The 21,161-nt window shown below is 40.1% G+C and overlaps 1 protein-coding gene across 18 annotated transcripts in view; it reads right to left on the minus strand.

The window, feature by feature from the left end:
• The window catches only part of PBRM1 (polybromo 1), a 58,815-nt gene that overhangs the window by 11,359 nt on the left and 26,295 nt on the right, over positions 1 to 21,161 (minus strand). For 7 of the 18 annotated variants that reach the window (XM_082214630.1, XM_082214629.1, XM_082214641.1 and 4 more), the window contains 13 exons: positions 20,691 to 20,967; positions 19,692 to 19,797; positions 16,732 to 17,395; positions 14,363 to 14,574; positions 12,915 to 13,100; positions 11,860 to 12,017; positions 11,155 to 11,421; positions 10,503 to 10,648; positions 10,175 to 10,332; positions 8,967 to 9,150; positions 7,810 to 8,020; positions 6,663 to 6,864; positions 1,911 to 2,075 (listed from right to left, as the gene is read on the minus strand). In XM_082214630.1, coding sequence (XP_082070756.1) covers positions 1,911 to 2,075; positions 6,663 to 6,864; positions 7,810 to 8,020; positions 8,967 to 9,150; positions 10,175 to 10,332; positions 10,503 to 10,648; positions 11,155 to 11,421; positions 11,860 to 12,017; positions 12,915 to 13,100; positions 14,363 to 14,574; positions 16,732 to 17,395; positions 19,692 to 19,797; positions 20,691 to 20,967 — 2,936 coding nt within the window. The remainder of the gene's footprint in view (positions 1 to 1,910; positions 2,076 to 6,662; positions 6,865 to 7,809; positions 8,021 to 8,966; positions 9,151 to 10,174; positions 10,333 to 10,502; positions 10,649 to 11,154; positions 11,422 to 11,859; positions 12,018 to 12,914; positions 13,101 to 14,362; positions 14,575 to 16,731; positions 17,396 to 19,691; positions 19,798 to 20,690; positions 20,968 to 21,161) is intronic. The other 11 variants (XM_082214645.1, XM_082214644.1, XM_082214642.1 and 8 more) reach the window with 6 other exon arrangements.

A 21,161-nucleotide genomic window follows, 5' to 3' on the forward strand; every position in this document is an offset into this window, starting at 1 on the left:
ATCACTTCAAGCGTTCAAAGCATGTTGCAAACATTGTGCCAGTAATGTTTATAGCAGCCAAGTAAGTAGGATAGTATATGCAGAATGGGGCTGTGAGCAGAGGATGAGAGGGAGTGGTTTCCTTCTCCCATCCTTCCATGGTTGACGGGAGATTTGAAATGGGGACTTTGGCTCACAGCCAAAAGCTCACTAGACAAAATGCTGCTCCAGCTCTTTAACTGATATACTTCACTCAAGAAAACAAGAGGTGCAGTGAAACATGTTTAGCAAACTATTCATCATATCATGTAAATCAGTGGGACAACTTTCTATTAAAGACGAATAGTTCCCTGCCACTTATTCTCCTTTCCTTTGCAGTCTCCTTACCACTTCTCAGTCTGTTTCAGGGGGTCCTTCAATCATCTGGAACAGGTTTTTGGGGAGTGCAAGGGAAAGTGGAACCAAAATCTTATAGATCCCTGTTTCATGAGCAGAATGAACCTCTGAGTGCGTCCCAAAGCTGCCCCCCCCCTTTTTGCTGTGCTTACATTACATTGCCCTGCAGAAATGTTGCAACTAATTACATTAGTTGCTGATATCTGAAGATCTTCTTCAGACAAAATAAGTGTTTCAAGAAAAGCTGTTTATAAACAGATCTGGATCAAAGTGAGGTGTAAGTTAAGATCTCGTGATGAGAAAAACTGGATATAAAACGGCATATTGGGTTTTTTAATGAGATGGGGATACTAAAAGAAAAATAAATTATATGCTAGGTCCTATTAACAGACAATTCTGCCACATTAAATATCATCAGAATAAAATGCCTTGCAATTTGTTTGCTTAGAATGAAATACAGGGTGCCTCAGAAAACACCTATTTAGATCCTGGTAAAGTTAATGTATTTATTTTCAAATACAGATTCAGAACATAAGGAGACCTAAACTAAACCAAATCTACATACACCCTAACGCAAAATATTTATTCCTGTTCTTGTATCTGTTTTGCTCAGTTACAGAACTAGATAAGCCTGGATGCTTAATACAGGTAGAGCCTTGACAAATTTGAATACCCAAAACCAGGTTACATGGTTTGATAATCAAGTCCTATATGTAAAATTATCTACAGCTAGAGTTTAAGATGGAAATGAAAGCTTCCCAGCTCCTCCTCAAAGCTACGCCTTAGGAAGAGGAGGGGAGACAGCATAAGCTTGACACTTGTGCACAAAATACTAAACTGTGTGGTTCAGCATTATGCCTGAACAATATAATTGCTTTTGAAACATCACAGTTATGAAACTGGATTGCAGTGTGGCATGGGAGGGCTTGCTGCTCAATTCACACAAACCCAAAATCCTGCAAAAGAAAAGAAAACCGCTTTGAGGTTTTCTACAATCAAGCGGTATATGCATTTTATGAAATAAATAAATGTTTTCCGATTCTCACTAAACGCTGCTGCCAAGAACCCTAGCCAGTTCAACTGAGGGATGAAATCAGTCCTCAGGTTTACCCTCACGTTAAGGCATCATATTACATTTTCTCACAGTCGGAACGTGTCTAATGTTACTGATGAGGTGCCACCTGAGAAAACCATCCACTCTTTCCCAAGGGTCCAGATTCTGCAGCGTTCAGAGGAAACAAAATAGAATTAACAGTACAAACCAGGAGCAAGTTTGCTGACCAGGGAATGAGCTGGCAGAGACTTCATCGGGATAAGACGGCATGCTTAGGATTAAGGGGTGCTATTTCTACCAGTGAGGGAAACATCTGTGTTTGTTTTGAACTTAAGGTTTTATGAGGTAAAGTTTAAGAGTTATTTTTTCTTTCTTTTTCACTACAAATAAAGTGACCCAAGAATAGCGTTCAGAGTTATGAAGGAGTTTGGTAAAGTGGATGAAGGGAAAAAAATGGTCAGAGCCCCTATTTGTTTTTTACCTGCAACAGGTGTCAACTGCGGATTGAGCATCCCCATTGGTGTTGGTGGCGGCACCACCCCCATTAGAGCCCCGACAGGAGTGCCTGCCCGGGGGGAGGAATTCTGCTGCTGTTGCTGTGCTGCGCGTTCTCTCTCCTGCTGCTCAGCAACCTTAGCTGCCCGCTCTGCAAAAGTTTTAGATTTTAGACTTTCAGTTCTGTTTCGTAACCCAGAATTTCAAAAAAAAATATTCTCTAATCACTGAAAAAGGACTAGTCAACATTGGCAACAAGTTTAGGCTTCAGTTGTGGATGGGTGGGTGGGGGGAAATACAGGCTATTTTTGAAAATGCAATACATAATTTTGTCTTAGTTTGGCTGCCAACAAAAAGACAGTTAAAGAATCTATGATGAAAGGGCCTCAGAAGAGTCAACAAAATGTGGGCCTGGATCCCGAGAACCAAGGCTTCCTCCAGCCTGCAGTCCTCTGTGCCCCCTAAAAGCTTCTGCTGAGGGTCGGGGGACCCTCTGATCGGAACAGAATGTGATGCAGGGAGCTACAGGAGGAAGTTGCCCCCAAAGAGGTGAAGGTTTTCGAGGAGGACGCAAAGGAGGGGAGGGTGGAATGGGAAAGTCTCCTTCCATTGGTGGTTCTCAGAATCCAAGCTATGTGGTTTTAGAGCTGATGACCTTTTTAAAGTCCCACCATCAATGGTACCATCAGATAGTAGCAGCTCAGAAGTAAGAAATACGCATGCCAGGACAGCTTGGCATAAGATACTACGCACCACATTTGCAATTCACAGCCTGTTAGGTCTAGATTCATTCTGTACATGCCAGTGGGCCTGTTCCAGAGTAGGTGAGCTACAGAGTACAGTACATGTCAACGGATTTGCTCTGATCCAAAACAAGTATCTAGTTAGACTTTACTAGGGCCAGTGTTGTCCCAATTTTTACCTCCGTATTTAACATAAAGCCCAGTGATTAGGAGGAGGGAAATTCTATTTTCCACCCATCTGGGTTCTTCCAAACAAGTGTCTTCAGCTACCATGAGAACAATACATTTGCTAAACATAAGAAAATCTGTTTGAAAGGCATTTTTTCCATCTATAAAGGAATTGTTCTAAATGTACACTCAAGGGGCTTGGCAAGCATAATGGTTTATCCTGAACTCCTGGGGGAAACTATCGAACAAATACAGCATCCCTTTCCAAGTTATTTCCCAGATCAAAAATGTAAATTTTGTTAGAAAACATGAAGAATGAGACAATTGCACAATTTGTCCCATCAAAAAACTAGTTTCCTAGCACAGCATTTCATATATCCCAGTTGCCCAACAGACTGTTAATATTTTATGTAGACAAACAAGAAAAGCATGATTCTTTTTGCACCTTCTTTGATTTAGGAACAGAAATAATGCATCCAAACTTATATTTGAGGGACATGAAATTACAGGCATGATCAAAGAGCACAAGAGAAAATACACACAGATATGCAACTGCAGTAGACACAAATTATGTCTACTGTAGTATGTCTACTAGTAAGGAACAATCTAGATTACAAATGAAGGGTATGTGACAGATTCCTGTGTGTGTGCATATGTATAAAGTTTTAAGCATACAATATATGATTAATTTCATAACACAAATTCCTTAAAAGAGATCAAAAGGCAAGGAGTTACTATATCATCTTCTGTTTTAACTATGAAAAAGACATTTTGATTATCAAAATGAATTTTGATTATTCATAGTAAATTCAAAAAGAAAACTTCACACTGAACTGGTTCTTAATATATACTCATTGGATTAATGTTTCTTTTATCACGTAAATTCTAGAGACTTGAATTAGGACTACGTTCAGCAAAACAGCAGCCAATCTTTCAGCAATGGTTTTATTCTAAATGTTTTGTGTCAGATGCTAGCAGACAAGAGAACAAAAACTTGTGATATTGACAGAGCAATTCAACAGTACCAAGCAGACACAGGAGCTGAGCTTTGGAATTTCACTGTCAAATCTAGCAAACCCAGCCCCCAAACCTTCAAACCTCACCTTGCAATCACTGGGTACAGTGAAATGTTAAGACACGAACCTTAATTTCTCATGTCAAAAAATTCTTGATTGTGCATATTTATTAATTACTTTGCTTATCAGGGAAGTTTGTCATGCACAGCTTTTGACTGTTTAGTGCTTAAACATTCTGTTTTGAATTTGTGGTGGTTTAAAGCTCAAAGTTCCATTAAAATCCATTTTCATTGCTTACTGAATGGCACTTATTCAGTACATAAACCCTGTATGAGTCTATTCTAAGATGCTCATTAAAAGCACTTAAGGAAAGAAAATTCCTTCTAATTTTTAATGCAGCTTCATACCAGATACTTTCCCTTATGTCCATAAATCTATTTAAACAAAACATACAAAACAAAATAAACAACTTTGCTTTGCCTGCTATCTCCATCCATGCCCTCATCAACAAAGAAAGAAAAATCTGCCTTTTGACAAAAATGGCTGATAACATGTCAGTCTGAGAACAGAAATTTGTAATCAAATTATAAAGAACCAAAGTAGAAATACTTAAGAAAACTTTAGCACGGATGTCAATACCAAGGTGTAGTCCCAAGCAAAATAAAAAGGGATATAATCATAATGGATAGGAGTGAACTTCAAAACGGCATGGTTTAAAGGGAAACTCAACATTATTGCTTTGAAAAATGTCAGAGACATTGCATTGGCTCAAAAAAATTGTATCTCAGCTTAATAAACTGAGGTATGAACAAGCTCATGGGTGCATAATCAGCTCCTTTGCAGTTTGAATGAACAAAGAATTATTCCCTTCACTGTAGGTTACATGGGAAACAATGGTTAATAGCTTCAAAATGAACCATGGCTTTATCTTCTAGCTTGTTCTGAACCCATTAAACATAGTTTTCCAATACAAGCATGCTGTGAAACTTCAGTCAAGGAGACTTTCTGGCTTGCACATTCGTGGAAAGGGACTGCAGGAACAGCCAAGCAACTTGTTCATATCTTGGCTTATTAAACTAACATATGATTGCCTGAACGTGTCCACATTTCTATGTGTCAGTACATGTAGGAAGGAATGAGAGTTTGAAAAAAAGGAAATGAAATGGAACCATCTATCATTCTAGCTCTGCAAAGAAATGATAAAGCAAGTCCAAAGTAAAGGAAAGTGAGATCCAATGACCAACAGCATTTAGTCTGAATATCAAACTTGCTTAAAAATGACTTCGTATCATCTTCAGAGCTTAATAATTATTCCTAAATTTTCTTTTCTAATGCTGCAATAAATACCTGAAAAACATTCTAGCCTACGAGTTTAGGATGATAAACATTTGGAAACATGCATCCTACAAAAGACATGCAGGCTTTAATGAAAACCTACCTGTGAGTACATGAAAGAGCTTGATTATTATACGCTGACTATATTATTATGCTGCTCAGGGAGCAGAATAACAATTTGAGGTAGGGAAACAAAAGCACATCTGTTTGGGTTAAGTAGCTGAAGACATTCTAATAAATGTATTTTAGTTGATTTATTAAGGACAAAGTACACGTTTCTCTGCTCTGCTTTAAACTTCTTTAATTGCTTTGAACTCTCTGTGGTCCTTCCATTTCGCTTCTATGTATCTTCACTATGCAGCATGTACTAGTGCCCTGATGTTAAAAACCAGTATTTGAACTTCACTCTTGCAGCTCCTGGCTACAGGAATCATAGAACTGGAAGGGCCCTTGGCGGTCATCTAGTGCAACTCCTTGGCTCAATCCAGGATGAAACTACAACTTTCCTGGCAGATGCCTGTCCAGCCTCTGCTTAAATACCTCCAGAAAAGGGGAGAGCTGGTCACCCCTCCAGCAATCTGTTCCACTGTTGAGCAGCTTGCACTGGTAATATTAGTCAAAACCTGCTTCTCTACAATTCCCATCCACTGCTCAACTTTTCACTCTGCTACTTCTCCTTTCCAGTTTTTCTCCTTCTCCCTATTCCTCTCTCCTCTTTAAGCCCACTTGCTTCCTTTAGATCACTGGTCTTCAACTGGTGGGTTGGGACCCACTGGTGGGTCGCAGTCTGGTCCAAGTTAGGTTGCAAACAGGAGCACTACTATCATTGAAACATATGGTAAAGATTAAGAAGTGGGTCTCCAAATACATGTTTGGGTTAGATGTGGGTCCTGGGTCTGAACAGGTTGAAGATACCTACCTTAGATGACTTTCTTCTTGGGCCCCTGGCTCCTCTCTAGCAGGCAGCTCAGCCGGTCTGTTTCAGAGGCATCATCACCACTACCAATGCCCTCAAGTACAGTGGTTCTCAAACCCCAACCCCCCAATAACCACTTGAAAATTGTTGATGGCCCACTTAATGATTTTACTGCCTCTTGCGGTAATTTCAATGTGGTGTGCTAAATGCCACAATGTAGCGCATCTTTATGCTGTATTTTACTGCCTTATAATTTGCATTCCATAGAACTTCAATGCAATGAAATAAAAGAAAAGAAAAAGAAAAGAAGCAATAAAATACCATTAAAAATCAGTAGGAATATTTAGCGTCAACATGCCATGGGCCACCTGTATGGAACTTGCAGCCCACAGTTTGGGAACCCCTGTCTTATTGTATTATAAGTTTCTATGGGGTGAGCGCTTATATATTTAAAGACAGAAATATATAAAGACAGAAATATAAGTTGCCTGCCCTCAAAAGGACACGGAGTCTTTTCTGAAAGGGCAAAAAGGTTTCACATCATTACACCTTTAATTTACCTTCATATTCTGCTTTCTTGGTTGCTTCCAAGTTTCTCCACTCTGTTCCAACAAGTCTACTGAGCTCTCCAAATGAATAATCTGGGTGCTGAGCTTTAATAACTGCTCTCATCTCACTACTAAATAGAATGTAACCACTCATGTTGATCTTCCTCTTCGATCCTTCCTTCTTTACACTGCCCTTGGCAGACTTGGGAGTGGACTATGGAGAAAAAAACACACCTATGGTCATAAATGCGTAACAGAAAATTCTCAAGTTAGAAAGTGAAGGCTAGAGAATCTAATCCTCAATTTCTGACCTTTTTGTCTTCATGATCATATTTTTAAGCTGATAATGGTACAGTCGTACCTTGGTTTTCGAACAGAATGCGTTCCGGAAGTCCATTCGACTTCCGAAACGTTCGGAAACCAAGGCGCAGCTTCCTATTGGCTGCAAGAGAATCCTGCAGCCAATCGGAAGCCACAGAAGCTGTGCCGGATGTTTGGCTTCTGAGGCAAAGTTTGCAAACTGGAACACCTACTTCCGGGTATGCGACGTTCGAGTTCTAAGTTGTTCGTGAACTAAGCTGTTCGAAAACCAAGGTATGACTGTATTGGATCACTGTCAATGAGGCAAGAGTATCTGGGTGGGCAAATCTGGGAAGATGGCTGCCATACCTAGGAATTGGTGGTTGCCTCTAGGGTTTACAAAACCTGGGCAGCACTGCAGTATATCTGCCATTAATTAATATTCTTTCAAATTACTTTTAGAACTTTCTAGAAACTGCAAACAATCCAAAAGTGACTTATTTCTTATTTGGTTACCCAAAAATTTTCATTTATATGAGTTGCTGCACCACAAATCACAATTTCCCCAGCATTAAATGGCATTAAATGAAAGACATAACTTGAAATCACATGAGTCACAAAATTATTTATTCTCAGTATATTTTAATTCATTTTACAAAAGTATATAATAAAATGCATTTGATAGAAGATCTCCAAGCATTTTGTTTTAAAAAGAAAATAAATTGTATATTGGCAAAGTAACACTGAAAATTGCATTTCTGGTATATAGCTCACTACAGCCAAAGCACACATCTTTTCAGCAGAGGAGGAAGAGGAGGAGGGAAAGGTCTCAACTATGTGATTTTGTAAAAGACGTTACCTGTGGAGGAGTGTATGGCATTATATCCAACTCATTAGAAAGAGGACTCTGAAGTTGAGGCATCGTTGGCGCTTCTGTAACTTCACCTTCCTCTTCTGCAATCTCTTCAATCTCTTCATCACCTCCTTCCAGCTCAGCAAATTTGGCTTCTAGCTGCTGAATCTTCTTTTCCAGAAGGGGAGATGGCTCCTTCTGAGGAATTATGGGTTTCCTAAGAAAGTATTCCATATGAATAAAACCCCTCTCTGTACAACATAGGATAGAATTCAACGCCACACTAAGGGGGATCCATTTGTATGCCAAGCAAAAACACTTATGCTGTTGGAACAAGCTCTCCTCTCCCCCCACTGTACCCTGTTCTGGGAGGGGGGGGTCTCCTGACCCTGCTAAGATTTGGGGAGAGTGGTGGAGAGGAGAGGAAAGAATATCCTGTTGCACTAGTGGGACTCATGCTGGTTTCCGTTAGGGTGACAGCTTAGTTGAATCTGGCCCATAATTCCTAAATTCTGCTTTACAGTAAGTGTTGCATCAGGAAGAAGTAGGAACATATTAAAAAAATAAGTGGCATGTTTGAAAAAGGTAAGCAACTGTTGTTTGAACCCAATTTTGAAACTGCACAGAATAATTATTTAGAAATCTTCCATGCAGTAGGTGCACACCACAAAGAACAGAATGGCTTTGGTAGCCAACTCTAAAATGTTTGCTAATGTTAAACTTTTCGAGCAATGAAATCAATTTTTCTAATTGCAAATCCTTCAATGAAAAGGATGTCGTTCTCTACAGCCCTTATCTAAAATGATAATATGCCTATTTTTGTGCAGTGATATTTTAAGTAAGAAATACATATTGGCAGAAAATAAATGACTATATTCAAGTTCACCATTGCCTATTTAAAATACTGTTGTGAGCTGTTGCTTTGGCCGGAGGGAGGGGGATGGCAGGATGTACACCTGAAACCCTTCTAATTCCTGGACCCAATACAAATTGGATTTCTGGAATAGCCAAGCTAGCTTCCTGGTAAGGTAATGGCCCTCTATGTTCAATGGATCTGAAGATGCTTCAGTTTTTATAAAGGACATTTTTTCCTACAGTCAAATCAACTTAAAGATCTCTACCCCATTATCTCTGATAATACTTTAAAAGCAAAAACATCGTACCTAAAGTAGTAAATTTCATCATCTACTACTTTTGCTGAAAGAGAAAACCTTTTCAATCCCTTAAATTTCTTCATCTGTTTGTCACTTTCATTATAGCGGCTTTCACAGAGGAGAACATCATTTTCAGAAATCTCAGTTGGCCTACAGGAGAGGAAGTCCTTGAAAGACAACACAGCACACTTTCCTGAAAGAGAGAAAAATAAAGTAGCAGCGTTTTCCACACTAACAGTTTGAAAGCGAATTTTTGTTAACAGGCCTGCATATTTTAAACCACCAAAAAGTTCATGATAATATACTGACTCATCACACATAGCCTACAGTGGAACACCTAAGCCTCATTCCAGTTCACATGTTGCATGTGACTCCTGCAGGGAATGCATCTCCTATGGCACATTGACACATCCATGAAGTTAAATGGATGTGATGACAGCATTCATACATGGATCTCCTTTGCTGGACTGGGACAGTGCTTCCTTGCTGGATCTCTTCATGACAAATACAACCGTACCTTGGTTTTCGAACAGCCTAGTTCTCCCGAATGATCGAAACCCAGAAGTGACTGTTCCAGTTTTCGAACGTTCTTTTGGAAGCCGAATGTCCCACAGCTTCCAATTGGCTGCAGGAGCTTCCTGCAGCCAATAAGAAGCCGTGATTTGATTTTCAAACGTTTTGGAAGTCGAACGGATTCTCCTCCACTTAACAGAGCCAATTTAATTTCACATGAACAAGAAAACCATTCACTTAAGAAAATTTAAAATAACTGTATGCATCATTCAAGACTAGTTAATTATTTTGTTCAAAGCCTTTATACTTCTAGTAAAGTAGGCAATAATGTGATACAGGTAGATTGAGTCAGTAGCAGCAGCTGCTGTTTAGGATGACCATAGTACTGCCAAGGGCCATACACAACACAATGAGAATGCCCTTATCCAGTAAACAACCTACTGGATTTCAAAGCACATTTATTTTCCTCTGTTACTAGTTCTAGAAGAATGAAAAGGGCTTAAAAAACCCCAAATAAATTTATCACACAGAATTTATTATGTACTAGATACTCAGGTTTTATACCATAGCCCAACATGAAACATAGCGAAAACATGAAAAAGAAATGGAAATGATAGAATTGGAGTGATTCCCCCAGCCCCCAACTGTACTGTTCATTCAAAACACAAAAGTTATAGCAAAAAACATCAATACTATTTGGTTACCTAGAATGCATGTCATGGGGCAGGTCTCTTCTAAGTTACTCAAAAACACTTCCTTCTTGTAGAACATTTTAGTTGGCTCATGTTCAGTTTCCTCTGGGTGTATAAAGATCGGACCAAAGAAATAGGCAGCTCCATCTCTTACCCACATTTTTTCTATTCTGAAAAACAGAAAAAGATTTGCTTCGGAGTATCCCAAGATAATCGCCAAGTCAAAAAGTGAGCCATTTCCCCCAATTACTTTACGGTTTTATTCATCTTTTGCTTTTGTACATGAAAGACCTGAATCAGTTTTCAATGATGCAACTATATTTATAGAGAAAAAGGGTACCTGCCAACTCGCGGTCGGACTAGACCGTGTGATTTTATGAAGACACAATCCCCAACCTTCAGCCACATGTCATTGTAACAAAGCTGTTCATAGTAGTGACACCCAGGTTCTCCATTTGCCATTTCTACTGGAACATCTTCTTTGTCCTGTAAAATAAAGGCAGGCTTAAGAAATGGGGAAAGTTGTGCAACTCTTCTTAAATAAAATGGTACGTTAGGTACTCAGCCTCATCCAGAAGCTACTTGCATAAGCAGGGACTGTGACATCCAGACCCCCGGATCTCCTTTAATATGCCATTCAGCATAGCAATATGGCCACTGTTTGATCAGTGGGTGCAAACTTTTCAGCTTGCCAGACAGAACAATCCTGACTCCTTTCCCTCCCTCACAGTTCTGGGGATTCTCCTGAATGTGAGAGGTAGAGCTGAGTGTCATCCACATACCGGTGATGCTTTCGTCCAAACCTCCAAATGACCTCCTCATGTAATTTCATGTGGCTGTTAGATGTGTATATGGGAGACCCATGTACAAATCAGAACTGAAGCAGGTAAAAGCATCAGCTATTCATTCCTAAACTGATAAACCATTTAAAATACCTACAGACAAGCACAAAAATCAAAGCATTTAATGGCCAGCTCTTCAAACATGCATACCTTTTCAAGGCTAAGGGTGTGGTCTCCCACTTTGATATCCTCAGACATTTCAGTGTGCTTTTCCTCATCAATTTTGTCTGTATTCGCAAATACCGAGGCAACACGAACCACAGGCAAGGGCACGTCTCGAGGAACAAATCGTACAGAGCTAATTGGCATGGTCCATAATTTAATCTTCTTAAAGGACTTGGTCTTTGCAGAATAACGTGATTCGCAAACGTAAACGTCTTCATCTCTAAAGTTTTCTGGGCATAGCTTAAAATACTCCTAGTCAATGGGGAAAAATAATCATTCAGAAAAAAATAGCTCATCTTGCAGAAACACGTAAGTTCAAAAGCCATTGTTTGTGGTGTTTTCTGGAGCAGTGTCCAGGCTCAAATGGCCACCAATGTCCTGTAAATCTGGAAGCCCACAAGTTCCTACCAGGTTGCTCTGAGGTTCTTAAACAAATGCCTTTCCTCTCTACTTTACATGCTCTATAGACCTGCAGACCTAGGTAGTCACCCAAGGGTACAGAAATCATTCCCTTATCTTTCAGTGGCCTCATTTTATTTCCCAACTGATAAGCATTTGACTACTTGAAGAGGGCATGATGGGGAGAAATTTAACAAAACAGAAAAACGATCTCTACCACAACAAAACGCTAATATTTGATCAGCATAGTGTTCATCCAGATACATAACAGAACATCTAGCCTATTCTCACCTTAACAAACATGACCACACATTTGCCAAGAATTTTGTTCACGGGGACTTTGTTGTAATAATCACTTTTAAATACTTCTTTCTCCAAAAACTTTCGGGTTGCAAGATGGAATGTTTCATTTGGTCGATAAAACCAGCAGCCATACAACCATTTTTCTCCTAAAAACAAGAAAGTTTTGTGATACAAAACAACTATAACAAGTTATAAACTGATCCGCGGATCTTCTGTGGCGATAAAATGGCTGAGATAGTACTAGTTTGTGTCTGAATCTTTGTTCAGGGAAAGTGCATTTCAAAGTCTAGACCTGCAAAACTGTGGGACAGTTTCTCTTTGCATATTGTGACTGCGCAAATCAAAGACAGACCGCAACCCTTAATTTTTTGAAAACTGAAGTTCACAAAATAAGACATTTGAGAAAGGATGAGATGCTGGTTGTCATTCATGCTGCACAGAACAGAATGGTGACTGTGCCACCAGTTAACATGGCAATCACAACAGCAGTGCTGTGGGGGGAGAGAAACGTGACTCTTTGTTCTTAGTGAGAGGTGTCGCACTATGCTTGAGGTGCAGATGTGGCCTTGAGGCATTTGGGCATAGCATGGCTCTGCGCTTGTAGCTCAGCCACAACCACCACCTGTGTTCCTCCCTCAGGTTTCCACTAGTTGTCCTGGGGGCGAAGCTAGTCAGAATGAAGCAGAGCTGTCTCCTCTCTAGTCCACTCGTACTGCTGTATCAGGCAGGGAAAAAACCTCAGGGAAATGGACCCGCTTCCTAAAAGTTTTACTCCCACCTGTGTCAGCTGACGACACGTGACCCATGTCATTGGCTACAGTGTCCCACGAAATGAATTGTTAGGGATCACCCTACAATCAGCCAGTGCTGTCCTTGCATTGAATTATTTCAATAATCTATCAGTTTGTTAGGGAAATCTCACGGTAGTGGTTCTATTACCAGTTATTGAAATATGTACTGTGTTTACAGGAGCTGGTATCTGGATATAAGACAGGGCATAGGGCAGCTGCAACCACCGGCATTAAGAAGACAGTCTTTCTTACCAGCCGAATCCTCCCACAGTCGTTCAATGCAGACTATGTGAGGTTGCAAATTGGCTTCTGCAGGTTCAACATACACATAATCCCCAACATGATACATGCTGTTCTTAAAGCTGCAATCCTGGCTGTATGTCCTGTGTAAACTAGACAGTCCTGTTCCTCCAGAAGAATCTTCACTCTTTTCAGCTTCTTATTCAACATAAAAGAAAACAGTGGGAATGACTTACAGTCAGTTTAAAAACACAGGACTGCTCGCCTTGTAACACTTTACACACCAAGAATCTTTCCTGTAAAGAGTGACCATTTCCTTTTAGAAAGAATTCCTGGCACCAGCCATATCAAGCAATATCCCCGATCATCATGCAATGCAAGGGAAAGGTGCTATTCTTGCCACACAAGGAGTAAGACAGATTCCACCCCCCCCCTAATAATAATAATAATAATAATAAATTTGTATTCTGTCCATCTGTAGCTCTCAGGGAAGTTCACATCACAAAAATACAAGATAGAAAACATAATAAAACAAAACAAAAACAAAAACCAACCAATAAACAACTCTCCCACAATGCATTTTAAAGGGTATTGGGTGTTAATTAGCCAAAGGCCTGGTTAAAGAGGAATGTTTTTGCAAGACACATGCCCTGATCACTGAAATGGGCCTCCAAAGAGGGGTGAGGAGGGGAGAATGAGCAGGAAGAAAGCATTTCAAACTTGGCAGTGTATTCAAAATGGTGTGGCAAGGTGGGAAGGGGGCCTGTGGCCAGTTGTACCATCAGGACTTTGGGCAGAAGTCTAGGGCCCCACATAGCAACATGAGCGTAAAGGTCCCCAAGTGCAGCAGGTCTGGCTTACCACATTTTGAAATGAAGTAATGCATATTACTGTTTAAAAAGCTCCCAGCTCACATGCATATAATATCAAGAGTATATAAGTTACTAGTGCTTGTGACACTCCCCTATTACAGTGATCACTGTTGCCGGTGATACTAATACAATCACTACACTGACAATATATTTACCATGTGCAAGACTTGCAATTTACCAGCTGAGTTGGCAGCTTTGAGCTCTGCTGAACAGTACTTCCCTCATGAATGAATTACACGTAGGGGCAAGCACATCTGAATAGTTCTGTGTAGGAAATACACATGCTGGCAACCATCTGACCAATTACTTTTCTACATTTGATGGTATCTTACTGGGGAAGATGACCTAGAAGGGTAGATTGTAAATTTGGTATTTTCCTTGTCTTCCATCAGAGAGTGTCAAGGCGAACAAGAGAGCTGAATGACACAAATGTACAAATCAGCTCATTCACGAATTCATCCTTATACTGCCCATCCTCTCTCAAGCAATGCTGATAATGCTGGAGAAGAGTCACCTATGTCTCCTTTCAGTGAGTATCTGCTAAATGAAGAGTGACAATGTGCAGCCATTTAAATTAAGTACAATTACCTCTCTTCTCTTCTTCTCTTTTGAGTTTGTCTTCTTCCATTTCCTTAGGAAGCTTTTCCTTCTTCTCTTTTTCGACATCATTATGAAGATGCTTGGTAGTGTAGCTGAGGGCTGGTGACAACAGGATCTCGCCATTTTTGCAGAGTTCGTCACGGATTTTGATAAAGAACTGTTGAAGTTCCACTGCATCCTCATAAATCTCCGAATCCGTCCTTTAAAGAAAAGAGAAACTGCATGAAATGACAACATACACAACTTAACTGTAGAAGAAGCATGAATGTGTCAGAAAAAAAAGAAATTTCATTGTTTGCAACTGATTCCCCCCCCCCCCCGACCCTGGTTTGGATGTCATGGAAAAGTGTGATTTAGTAAGCCAGGGTAGAAGTGCAGAAGGGGAGGAGGTAAAGGCAAGCTGAAAGTGCAGGGGCACACGGCTCATTCTTAGGACAATAAACAATGGTTTAATTGGCTAGAGATTGTGACAATTCCACTTGCTATATCACAGGCAAACTCGGCCCTCCAGATGTTTTGGGACTACAACTCCCATCATCCCTAGCTAACAGGACAAGTCAGGGATGATGGGAGTTGTAGTCCCAAAAACATCTGGAGGGCCGAGTTTGCCTATGCCTGCCATATCATCTCAAAACTGCAGTTCTCATATCATGCAGTAATATAAGTTACTTTTTTACACTTCTCTACAACTTGTAGTGCTATTTAGTATATATATGTTACATAATCATCTGGCTTTTAACTAACTAAAAACATACTTACATATTGCAAAATCAATGAAGGTACCTTTCTGAAGAAATATCTTTCTGAGACATTAAAGGTATTAAACATTGAAGGTAGCAAACAAAAGTTATTTATGAGGCTGTTAATGGAAAGTGGTTTCATGCCCCTAGAATAAGAGTCCAATCCCACACTAGTAACTCACAGACTCTTGTATTAGTATCACTGGCAACAGTGATCACTGTAATAGGGGTGTGTCACAAGCACTAGTAATAATAATAATAATAATAATAATAATAATAATAATAATAAGAATAAGAATAATAAGTCCAGTAGCACCTTAGAGACCAACTAAGTTTGCTCTGGTACAAACTTTCGTGTGCATGGACACTTATCAGTTGGTCTCTAAGGTGCTACTGGACAATTTAAAAAATAAAATAAAAAATTCCCCCAACTGCGTGAGACCAGCACGGCTACCTACCTGAATCCAGCACTAGTAACTTAAGTTACTAGTATATGGAACAGAGGAAATGGAAGAAGGAAATGGAAGAAGACAAACTCAAAAGAGAAGAAGAGAAGAGAGGTAATTGTACTTAATTTAAATGGCTGCACATTGTCACTCTTCATTTAGCAGATACTTAAGTTACTGGATATGGAACAACTGATTGGTTCCAAATTGGGAAAGGAGTACGGCAAGGCTGTATATTGTCTCCCTGCTTATTTAACTTATATGCAGAATTCATCATGCGAAAGGCTGGGCTGGATGAATCCCAAGCCGGAATTAAGATTGCCGGAAGAAATATCAACAACCTCAGATATGCAGATGACACAACCTTGATGGCAGAAAGTGAAGAGGAATTAAAGAACCTTTTAATGAGGGTGAAAGAGGACAGTGCAAAATATGGTCTGAAGCTCAACATCAAAAAAACGAAGATCATGGCCACTGGGCCCATCACCTCCTGGCAAATAGAAGGGGAAGAAATGGAGGCAGTGAGAGATTTTACTTTCTTGGGCTCCATGATCAGTGCAGATGGTGACAGCAGTCACGAAATTAAAAGACGCCTGCTCCTTGGGAGAAAGGCGATGGCAAACCTGGACAACATCTTAAAAAGCAGAGACATCACCTTGCCAACAAAGGTCCGTATAGTAAAAGCCATGGTTTTCCCAGTAGTGATGTATGGAAGTGAGAGCTGGACCATAAAGAAGGCTGATCGCCGAAGAATTGATGCTTTTGAATTATGGTGCTGGAGGAGACTCTTGAGAGTCCCATGGACTGCAAAAAGATCAAACCTCTCCGTTCTGAAGGAAATCAGCCCTGAGCGCTCACTGGAAGGACAGATCGTGAAGCTGAGGCTCCAATACTTTGGCCACCTCATGAGAAGAGAAGACTCCCTGGAAAAGACCCTGATGTTGGGAAAGATGGAGGGCACAAGGAGAAGGGGATGACAGAGAATGAGATGGTTGGATGGTGTTCTTGAAGCTACCAGCATGAGTTTGATCAAACTGCGGGAGGCAGTGGAAGACAGAAGTGCCTGGTGTGCTCTGGTCCATGGGGTCACAAAGAGTCGGGCACGACTAAACGACTAAACAACAACAACTTAAGTTACTAGAGAGGTTGATAAAGGTAAAGTTTTACTCACCGGTTCATTCTCCTTGCCCGCTCCAGCACTTCAAACATATGCTCTTGGAACAAATCCAATCTCCGGTAGCGGTTATTTTCCACATTCTTTCGTATGATATCAAAAGTCAGGGGTGGCTTGTTTGGGAAATTAGGATCAACACCAGGAATTTCAGCTAAGGAGTCACTGTAGCACCTGCCTTCATCATCCTGATGACTCATTACAGAGACAAAAAGGTTATGTATAAGTTCCTGGATCAGCAGTGTTACATTTGGGACATGAGAATCTTCATCTCCTTCTATGTCTCTTCTAGTTTCTAGCAAAACTTTGTGCAGCACCAGAGCATCTTTGTAAATCAAGGATTCTGGCTCGTTATAAGTGCAGGCATTATTGAACATCATTACAAAATCTTCAACCATGGCATCAATGTCCTGATACTTGTTGGCCATCATGTGACTTCTGATCTTCTCCATATCAACCGGCTTTTTAATTGTCAGGTAGTAGTCAGGAAGCTCCGATCGCGATGGAAGCCGCAGGAAAATTGCACTAAGCCTTCTCCCTCGCTTATCTGTATAGTTCTTCACCGCTTCGTATACTTCATTAAGTTTCTGTTGCATTGGAGTCATATATTTTGATTTTTTAGGGGAGATGCCAGTCTTTCTACCTAGAGGAACAACATTTAAAGCTAGACAAAAAAAGCCAACATTCTTGTGACTTCAGTTACTCAAATACTAATCCGAGTATCTCATGTAACATTAGACACATGCAATTTGGTGTCTATCACATCATAGCTCCTTCTCAAGACTTTTGTGCTTTTTATTTTCTCTCGTAACAATATGAGAGCATCAGAATTTCTCTGTCTGCTCCTCTCTCTCTCTCTCTCTCTCTCTCTCTCACGCGCACACACACCATGGAGAAGTGTTCTGCAGAAGGAATCTGGAGAGCAACAGTGGACTCAGAGCATTTGGAGCAGCCTTTCTCAACCTGTGGGTCCCCAGATGTTGTTGGACTACAACTCCCATCACCCCTAGCTAGCAAGGCCAGAGCTCAGGGATGATGGGAGTTGTAATCCAACAACATCTGGGGACCCACAGGTTGAGAACTACTGATGGAGAGTCACGTGAAATAAGGCTAGGCTACAGGTTCTCCCAAGCAGCACGTAACATATTCATATTGCTTATGTCAAAATCAAAAGGCACACTCTCAAAACTTTGTTAGAACAGGGCTTTAATGAAGAGAACTGTTGTGTGTGCACCTGGAGATTCCGTATAACAACCTTACACAGAGCACCACACAGAAAATGGATCCAAACTACAAGAAAGAAGATTCCACCTAAACATTAGGAAGAACTTCCTGACAGTAAGAGCTGTTCGACAGTGGAATTTGCTGCCAAGGAGTGTGGTGGAGTCTCCTTCTTTGGAGGTCTTTAAGCAGAGGCTTGACAACCATATGTCAGGAGTGCTCTGATGGTGTTTCCTGCTTGGCAGGGGGTTGGACTCGATGGCCCTTGTGGTCTCTTCCAACTCTATGATTCTATGAAAAGAATGCTGAGGTCTCTTTTCCTCACTGCCCTGTAGATACACTGGAAACCCTGGATCATGGCCAGGAACTGCTAGTCCCAGCACAAAAAACTTCCCTGCATATAAAACATTCTTCATTTATTCAAAGTAGTTTTCAAATCCCAGGATAAACATCTTGCACAGCAAAACCATTAAAGTTTTTAGCAAAACAGCCCCAGAAGCTAACAGGGCTACCAATTGCAAGAGGTTACGGTAATAGTGGTTTACAGTACACGTGCAGTGTTCGAAACTCCCATTGTTTTAGGTGCATTTTGTGACAGGGAATTTCATTAGCGCAAGCAGTTTCTGAGCTCTGAGTGCAGTACTGCGCTTAAGATTTCATATTAAAACTGCAGAGTGGAAGGAAAGGAAGGCCTTTTTCTGCCTCCCCACTTTCAGGTACTCTGAAGACTGGTGAAGAAACCCTCTTAAGAATTTTAGGGGGTGGGCAAGGGAAGAATATGTGGAAAATGAACATAATATTTAAGCTGCAGTTCATTCATTTTCAGCTTTGCGTTCTTGTTATTAAAAAAGCGTGCCTAGACATTACGTTTTTGCACCCATAACCTAGGTTTAAGGTACCATTCAGCTCCTAGCTTTCATATCTCAGTTTCAAACACTGTATATGTGCTGGTCTTAGATGCTTCTATACTTCTTACTATTCTTACAACCCATAGTCAACAATACATAGTATGCCAAGCATTCTCGGTTCTTTTTTCTTTGATATACAGTTTGTCTCTTAAAACAAGCACACAAAAAATCTGCAAAAAATAACCCCACCGACCATATGATCTCCAGCAGTGGAGTAATAAAACAGAATGATTTGGGCCTTGCACTGTGCAAAAATACAAAATGAAAACCTTCCTGTATAAAATCAGTGCTCCTTTAGTGGTAATGGTAAGGGCCATTGATCTATTGCTAGTTCTGTGTTGTTGTTGTTTTTAGAAAACAACATGATATTTCTGCAGCAACTTTTGCTGAGGATCACAAAGTACTTTACATCTATTAATATCACATGGCTCAGTACCAATCTAGAAACGGGGGAGAAAAAGAAGAAAGGTATGTTGCAAGAGGCATATGTGGGAAATATATATTAACTTCTCATGCTGTTCCCCAAATCTAACAACATTTCAGCTTTTAGTGTTTCTCATGTTACAAAAGCTTAGAACAGTGCTTTAACACTTCTACCCTATTCAGGGCAGACTGTCTCTTTCTTGGCATAAATGCTCTGAGACAGTTCAGTTTAGGACACCTTTGCTCAGGACTCAATTATATTTAAAAATCAAAAAACTTTTTTGGCAAATTCAGTCTGTATTTCAGAAGCAGATGAAATGTTGCAAACTACTCAGCTTAATAAGACTGCAATCTGTTAACATTTTATATTTCATTTATCAGGCTTGGGAATTTACAACAGTTCCTTACTTAATTTCAATTTAGGGGAAGCAACCTCATCATCTTCAAGCAGAGGTCCCAGCTCTTTCCTCTTTTCTTTAAGAATCTTCTCCAAGATATGAGCATCATTGTAAACCTATTCATCATGAAAATATTTATAAATAACAAACAGCAAATGGCTATTAGGATTTTACTTTTTGTTCTAATTAAGAATGAGGAAGTGCATTTGGTAATCTTGTTAACATGACCCAAAACGCCTACCTAGAATGAGCTACAGCATTCACATAGCAGCAGGGAAAGCTCTATCCCTGCACAAACAAGATGTAGGAACAGGGCCATCTTTGCCATTAGGCAGAAGGTCATCCATAAATGCACTGGATTCCGGAATATGTAATGAGCCACCTAAGTGGGGCACAACCCTCTCTTCCACACGCCTCTCTTCAAGGCAGGGGAAGCTCCATGGATTAACTATAAGGTTATATATGCAAAGGCAGGGAAGAGTTTATCTCTGGCATGCAGATCCCAGTATTGCTGGTTCATCAGTATAAGAAGTTATTTTATTAGCTCCTGGTGCTCCACTTTCTCAATATTGTTTAGCATCCTGGCAAAACTACACACAAAATATCTCCAACCCACAATATGGAAACCACTAACTGATAGTTCGCAAATTATGCAAAGGCATTTCTCTGGACTCATAATCCACTCCATCTCAAGGTCTCATGTTGATCATGATATGTTTTCTACGATTTCCTTTGCCACCCAAAGGTGAGTCTGAATAATATTTGGAGGCTGCTTCACCCAAAGGCTAAGGACAGATATTCATTTTTGCTCTTTTGTATGTGGAGATGGACATATTCTACAAGGTAAGCAAGGAGCATGCATATAAACTGCTATAAAGAAATTGCACAGCTCATACTTTTAGAAAACCAAAACATACTGTGAAATTCATTTAATGAAATATCAGCATAAGCAGAGGAACGCATGAGTGACAGCTATACAAATCTGGTTTGAACTTTCTTGAGAACGTACCTGTGAGCCTTCTTCATTATAATGCCTTGCGTTTCGAAACATTAACCTCATATCTTCTATCATAGACTCTTCCCCAACATACTTGTCACTGCGGATATTGTGCTCTATTGTTTTTAAATCCATTGGCTCCAAGATGATTTTGTAATAATCTGGATAGTCTTTTTTGGAAGGTTTCACCATGAACAGCTCACAAAGTCTTCGGCCAGTGCCAGGCTCTCGTGCCTCAAGAACAACATTGTACAAAATTTTCATTCGCTGCTTCTTTATGTTCTTTTTGCTGTTAGATTTGAAAGGGGGGGGGGGAGGGAATACTTATTTATTAATTTTACCACCAATGTTCTCTAGGGGTTCACAGCCTCTTAAATTCAAAACTGAATGAAGTTTACTACTACTACTACTACTACTACTACTACTACTAATAAAATAAATAAATCCAATAATACCAACAACAATCCATTACAAAACATTTAA

The sequence above is a fragment of the Podarcis vaucheri genome, assembly GCF_965113315.1.
Source record: "Podarcis vaucheri genome assembly, chromosome: 2".
Taxonomy (NCBI): Eukaryota; Metazoa; Chordata; class Lepidosauria; order Squamata; family Lacertidae; genus Podarcis; species Podarcis vaucheri.